Raw genomic sequence first — 7,154 nt, forward strand, 5'->3', positions numbered from 1 at the left:
ATTTCTGCACCAGTGAGTTTTCTCGCATTATATTGCAGTGTTTGAGAATTTCTTTTTATTTATCCTCACTGAGACCTATTTTGTCAATTCGGAATCTTCAAATGCATTTTTATGGCATCAGTATAAATCATATTAAACATTGAAAATCTTCCACGAATACATGTTCTTAAACATGGGGTATGTTTCTGCTTTGGACACAATCAGGAAAATGGGCGCAAATTGCACTGTTTAGTACATTAGTTAAATTTCCCCAATCTTTTGCGCTGGTTGGGCGATTTCACCTAGACTGCACTGATAAAACAAGTGCAAACTAGCAGAAACTCCAGCACTGTGCCAAATGTGTATGAATGATAGATAACTTGAAACTGTACTTTTCATATTTAAAGAGCAATATATGGTGTGAGTTTTGCACTTTCCTCGGGCCCCGATTGTTTATACTGATTTATGCTTGTTTTCACCCATTTTTACGTTCCGGCATACATTAATGAGATTGGCAGGAAATTTGTGTGTAAATAGATATCGGCCTGATGCGTGTAATTTCAGGTGTGATTTCCAGATTGCACCCCTCCATCCCCACAGGAAATCCCACCCCAAAATTACAATTTTCACCCTCCTGGGAGAAGTATGAATCAAATTCAAATTTAAAAGTTAAGATATTTATCCAGGTTACCACAGTGAGAGATCATTCCTTTCTGTTAGAGCCTTGGAAAAACATTGGGAATATTGGAGTTAGAATCTTGGAAGAGAACTAGGAACAATGTCACTTGTCCTTTTTAATTACTCTCATTGGGATCTTAGTTTAATGTCTATACTTTCAATAGTCAGAATTTCCCAAAGCTACTGAGAGATGCTCATAATTGGTCTGATTTATGATATTAAGTCCACTGAGGCATGGTTGAGACCCAAAGCGACTTGGTCTAGAAAGAGTTTTGTTAATTTATTATGATTAAACTCTTTTAATTGGTCTTATTTCCAAAGAAGAGAATTTAGTAAACTTGAAATACGGTTTTAATTTTTTTGCGTCTTTTAAAAAAAAAAATCTTCATTCTCTAAAATGTGATTTGTGAAATAATTAAACCAGGTAAAGGGGTTGAACATTTCTGTATGAAGTTAACACATACATATACAATACAACTATTTAACAAACCTGTTGACCAGGATGTTTTTGCATACAATTCTATTCTGCTTTTTTTTTTTACCTCTTTTAAAAAAGAAAAGCTGAAACTACTGATATGAACCTAGATTTAGTGTAACAAAAATGGCTGAAATAGTGAATTTGTAATTTAAAAATAACCATGAAAATCAGATTCCCTACATTTATATGAATGGGTGACGACTTTTATTTATTCTTGGGATCTGGGCAACATTGGCAAGGCAATATTTACTGCCCATCCCTATTTGATTAAGAGTTAACCACATAGTGTGGGACTGGTGAGCCATGTAAGCCGGATCAAGTAGGGGTGGGAAGTCCCTTCCCTGAAGGACATTAATGAACCAGTTCGGTTTTTACAACAATATAGCAGCTTTCCTCGTCATTTTATCTGGTGCCAGCCCACAAATGAACCGCATTTATTGAATTCAGTTTTACAACTTGTAATGGTAGAATTTGTACTCCTGAAGTGTGGGTTGATTGTCCAGGCAAAGTCACCAGGCTACCATACCCTTAAAATTGAGGTGTAAGAATACTGTGAAAATGTTTACAACCATCTTGCATTCATCTAGCGCCTTTAACATCATAAAACATGTCACTGCATTTCATTGTTGTGGGGAGGACGACTTAAATAGGAGGGGTGGGAAAGGAGCTGTTTGAGGAGTGTTTTGAAAGTGGGAGAAGTGTAGAACAGGGTCCCATTTTATTGATACTGTATAATTAATAATCTCCATTATTTTTCATGAGATAATTAACTTACAAAATTTAGTGAAGATGATATAGATAGACGTGTATAAATATTTGTCCACTTGTATAATAGATGCAAATATGTAATAAAAATAGTTTGGACCCTTTTCATGTATTTCAGTGCCGAATATTGCTTCCCTGATGCTCTAATATTCAAATGTATTCAACGTTTTTAAAAGCTACAGTATTTAGGAAAACAAATAGATGATTCACAGTAAACACAACCACCTTTAATTTGAAATACCTCTGCAGATGTCAACTAAAATAGAAAACTGTGCTTTTATTATATAACGTCAGATATTATTGTCTATTTAACTCAAAAGTTAATGATGAATTGTAAAATTTCTCTTTCTGTAGCGAACTGCAAAGCAAGCTAAACAAAGAGGCCAGGCAAAGAGACTTTCAGCCACTTTCAAAAACGGGTCAGACATCAGAAGTTATTTTACAAAGAAATGAAAAATAAATACAAATATAAGGCAACTGGAAATTAAATACTGTGGCAACGTCACTTATAATTATTTGAATGTATTAAGTTTTTAGTGCTAATAAACATTTTACATTTGAGCATAGACTATGTGTTTACCTGCAGTTTGCTTTAAAACCAATATATCTTTAATGCATAATAAAACTTTATATATATCTGCCTATTTTCTCCTCTTGTATTTATTTTTCTCAAAGGCCAGCTAGTTATTTGGAACTACAATCTTGCAGGTGGTGGTGGCTCCCTGTTACCCTACCCCACTGACCATTCTTTGTGTGCAAGTCTAGATGGTGAGAATCAATCAGCTATTTACACTATAGCAGCAGCAGCACAAACACATCAGTTGGGAACATTGATTTAAAATTTGTACATGGCACACAAGGTTCCATGGTATGCTCCTGATCAGCCCATGAAGACCAAAGTTTGGATGCTCAAGGTAAAATAAAAGAAATGGAGAGAAAATTTCAAACATAAAATCTTTGCAAACAAAATCTTTGCAAACATCATAGAATATAACTGGCACAGTTTTCTAGTTCAAGTTTTTGTATGCACTTTGTGACTTTTCATACTCATGTAATAATCATAAAACACAGCAAAACCTTTTAACTTTTTGTTTGTAATTATTTTATCCTCTGTTGCAGACTTCCTGGTCCCATAAATGGCACCCAGGTCTCTGCCAAAACTGAACATAATTAGCTTCAAGGAACTATAGAGCAAATCCAGCTAACATACGCGCGGCATGGGAAAACACGAAACCGACATTCAGCCATTCCCTTGAAAAATCAGTAACTTGTGGTGTATGGAATTATATATGTTGCTATTTGCTCCAGGACATTGAAGTTTAAACATGTTGCACCACTTTACACCATTGCTTAATTTTTTTTTGCTTAATAGTACTGTATACTATCAACTTGCTTTTGTTAAGTGTTGAAATTCCAGTTGTGCCCAATAATGTTGGACATGGATGAAAACAACTGGACACTTCACTCTGGGCTTAGGGCTCAAGTTTCGGTCTGAGTTGCTCCTATTTTTTTGGAGCAGCTAGTTTAGAATGGAGCATCTCAGAAATTGCAATTCTCGGCATTTAGTTTGCTCTAGTTCTAGTGAGTTAGAATAGTTTCATTTTAGAAGAGATTTTTTTTTCAAAAGGAGGCGTGTCCAGCCACTTATGCCTGTTTTGCAAGTTTAGACAGCGAAAATTTACTCCAAGCTAACTTAGAATGGAGTATGTGTAGATTTTTGTACGCTCAGAAAAACCTTGCCGACACTTTAGAAATTAGACGTAGGGAACGAGAGATGGGGAGGGCGGGGGGAGGGAAGTTTACAACATTGAACACTTCAATTTTACAAATAAAGAGCCATTATCAATAATAAATGATAAATAAATGAATAAATAAACCAATAAATCAATCCAAAAAAATTTTAAAATAAGAAATCAAACAAAAAAAAAAATCAATCAATAAATAAAAAATTAAGTTTCTACTCACCTATTGCAGCACCAGGAGCCCTCCACAGCCTGCTGAGATGGGCTCCCCCCCCCCCCCCCCCCCAGAAGATGCCGGTCAGGCGGGCCCCGCCACTGCCAACGATGCCACTTCGGGCGGGGCCTGCACCCAGCAGATGATCACCGCCACGGAGGACTTTGGGCGGGGCCCGTCCCCAGCGAGATGCCGGGCGGGCGAGCCCGGCCGCAGATGACTGGCCGCCACCGAGGACTTCGGGCGGGGCCTGCCCCCAGCGAGTCGCTGGCCAGGCAGGCCCCGCCGCCAACGACACAGATGCCTGGCCGCGGCTGAGGACTTCGGGTGGGGCCTGCCCCCAGCGAGCGGGTGGGCGGGCCCCGCTGATGACGACGCAAGAGGTGTCAGGCCACTTGGCCCGGGATAGGGGGGACATCCCTTCGGCCAGGGATAGGGTTGTCGCCCGGAGACAGGACACGCTGGGATGGCCAGGAGCCACTGCACACGCGCGCAGCTGCCGGCACTGTTTTTGGCGCAGGGCTGTAGCTCCGCCCCCAGCAGCTCCTGCTGTGCCGCGCCGAGCTGGAAACAGGCCTACAGATATCGGAGAATCGCGAGGTAAGTATTAGGCGCAATTTCTGTTCTACAAATTAGGCGGGCCTCTCCGATGTGCGCCATTCTAGCAGGGGTCCGAAACTTGAGCCCCATGTCTCTAGTAAAAGGGCAGTGAAATATTTTTATCGACCACATTGTCTTGCTCTATTAATTCAATTTTACCTCTTCAAAAGGCTTATGGCATTTATCTTTCCATATGCTACTTTTGTTTGTTTCTTAATATCTAACCACCTGTTATTGACCTGTTGAATATTCAACTTTAACTTTTGATCAATTCATACTTTGTCTGTTTTTATATTTTTGAACCTGTTTGATGCCAGCTATCTTATTTTGGGATTTAAATGTTTGCATTTTTAATGAAGAAAAACCACTCGAGCATAAGTTGGGAACTGACTCATGGCAACTAATATTTTGAAGCATAGTCCACAACTATTGTTCTGCTTTATATATTTATTTTTATTCATTCACAGGATTTGGGCGTTGCTGGCAAGGCCAGCATTTATTGCACATTCCTAATTGCCCTTCAGAAGGTGGTGGTAAGCCGTCTTCTTGAACCGCTGCATTCTGTGTGGTGAAGGTACTCTCAAAGTCAATAGTACACTTATTTACAGGGTGAGACGATCTGGGGCTTTTCGCTTCCTAGTCGATCGTCTCGGTACAAATGCAGGTGTAGGTGGGTTGGTTGGTTGGTTCTTCACTGGGCTGCTGCGCAGCTGGTCTTGCTGGGCTGCTGGGGATGATGAGTTCAACTTCGTGGTCAACCGTGATGTCAGTTGCCACCTGTGTGTGTCGGAGGGTCGAAGTTGGTGGTGTCCTCTTCAGGTTGCTCATGGCTGTCTGTGAATCGCAGTTTGGTTTGGTCCAAATGCTTTCTGCAAGTTAGTCCATTTGCAAGTTTGACCTGAAACACCCTACTCCCTTCTTTGGCTATGACAGTGCCAGCAAGTCATTTGGGACCATGTCCATAGTTGAGTACAAATTACAGGGTCATTGACTTCAATATCGCGTGACAAATTTGCGCGATCATGATACATGCTTTGTTGATGCCGCCTGCCCTCAACGTGATCAGGGTGGACGAGAGAGCGCCTTGTTTTGACCGCTCTTTTCACGAGCAGCTCGGCTGGGAGAACCCCGGTGAGCGAGTGGGGTCTGGTGCGGTAGCTGAGCAGGACTCAGGACAGGCGGGTCTGCAGGAAGCCTTGCAACACATGTTTCAAGCTTTGCTTGATGGTTTGGACTGCCCATTCTACCTGGCCATTGGATGCGGGCTTGAACGGGGCAGATGTGACGTATTTGATCCCATTGCGGGTCATGAATTCCTTGAATTCAGCGCTGGTGAAGCACGGCCCATTGTCGCTGACAAGGACATCAGGCAGGCCGTGCGTGGCAAACATGGCTCATAGGTTTTCGATGGTGGCAGTGGACGTGCTTACAGACATTATTATACACTCAATCCACTTTGAATAGGCATCCACAACAACCAAGAACATCTTGCCTAGAAATGGGCCAGCGAAGTCAACATGCATCCTAGACCACGGTTTAGAGGGCCATGACACAAACTTAGCAGTGCTTCCCTGGGTGCATGCTCAGTTGAGAGCAAGTTTTGCATTGGCGCGTGCAAGACTTCAAATCTGAGTCGATGCCGGGTCACCACACATGGGATCTGGCTATAGCTTTCATCATTACTATGTCTAGGTGGGTACTGTGTAGGTCGCGTATGAATGTTTCCCTGCCTTTCTTAGGCAAAGCCACACGATTACCCCACAAAAGACAGTCCGTCTGTGTGGACATTTCGTCTTTACGCCGCTGGAACGGCTTGATCTCTTCATGCATCTCTGCTGGGACGATGGAGGACACAGTTTTTTACAAGGGACAGTAAAGGATCCTGGCTGGTCCAGGTCCCGATCTGGCGGGCCGTAACGGGTGACTTTTCGTTTTCCAATGCATCCATCGCCAAGAGCAAGTCTGCAGGCTGTGCCATTTCCACCCCGATGGTGGGCAATGGTAGCCTACTGAGGGCATCAGCGCAGTTCTCTATGCCTGGCCTGTGGCGAATTACATAGTTATATGCAGACAGCGTGAGCGCCCATCTTTGGATGCGAGGATCATACAGGATAAGCAGTTTGTTGGAACATAACAAATTTTGGGCTTTTTCAAAAGTTGTCTCTTGTGACTTCCCCCATACCCAGTCATCTACCTTGCGTAGCAACACGTGTAGAGGTTCTAGCAAGGTGCTTAACCCGGGTAGGAAATTACCAAAATAATTGAGGAGTCCCAGAAGCTTGATGGCCTCCATCTTGGCATCGATGGGTCTGATGCCATCTGCCGGGATTCTTCTCCCCAAGAACTCGACCTCGGGCGTCAGGAAAACACACTTCAAGCGTTTCAACCTGAGTCCCACACGATCTAGCCGACTTGGAACCTCTTCCAGGTTCTGCAAGTGTTCGATGGTGTTCCAACCTGTTACGAGGAATGTTGTCCAGGAAAACCATAGTGCGCGGAACCGACATTAGCAGACTCTCCATGTTCCTTTGAAAAATTACCGCGGCCAATCGAATCCCAAACGGGCATCTCTTGTAGATGAACAGACCTTTGTGCGTGTTGATGCAGGTGAGGCCTTTCGAAGATTCTGCCAGCTCCTCCGTCATGTAGGCCGAGGTCGGGTCCAACTTGGTGAACGTCTTTCCTCCTGCCAGTGTCG

The 7,154-nt window shown here is 42.8% G+C and overlaps 1 protein-coding gene across 4 annotated transcripts in view; it reads left to right on the top strand.

Annotated features, from left to right (window-relative positions):
- zranb3 (zinc finger, RAN-binding domain containing 3) overlaps positions 1-2,542 on the top strand; it is a 186,126-nt gene extending 183,584 nt beyond the window's left edge. For all 4 annotated transcript variants that reach the window (XM_070875416.1, XM_070875418.1, XM_070875417.1 and 1 more), the window contains one exon: positions 2,255-2,542. In XM_070875416.1, coding sequence (XP_070731517.1) covers positions 2,255-2,353 — 99 coding nt within the window. In that variant the 3' untranslated portion in view covers positions 2,354-2,542. The remainder of the gene's footprint in view (positions 1-2,254) is intronic.
- The last annotated feature ends 4,612 nt before the right edge of the window (positions 2,543-7,154 follow it).

The sequence above is a fragment of the Pristiophorus japonicus genome, chromosome 3 (assembly GCF_044704955.1).
Source record: "Pristiophorus japonicus isolate sPriJap1 chromosome 3, sPriJap1.hap1, whole genome shotgun sequence".
NCBI classification, from domain to species: domain Eukaryota; kingdom Metazoa; phylum Chordata; class Chondrichthyes; family Pristiophoridae; genus Pristiophorus; species Pristiophorus japonicus.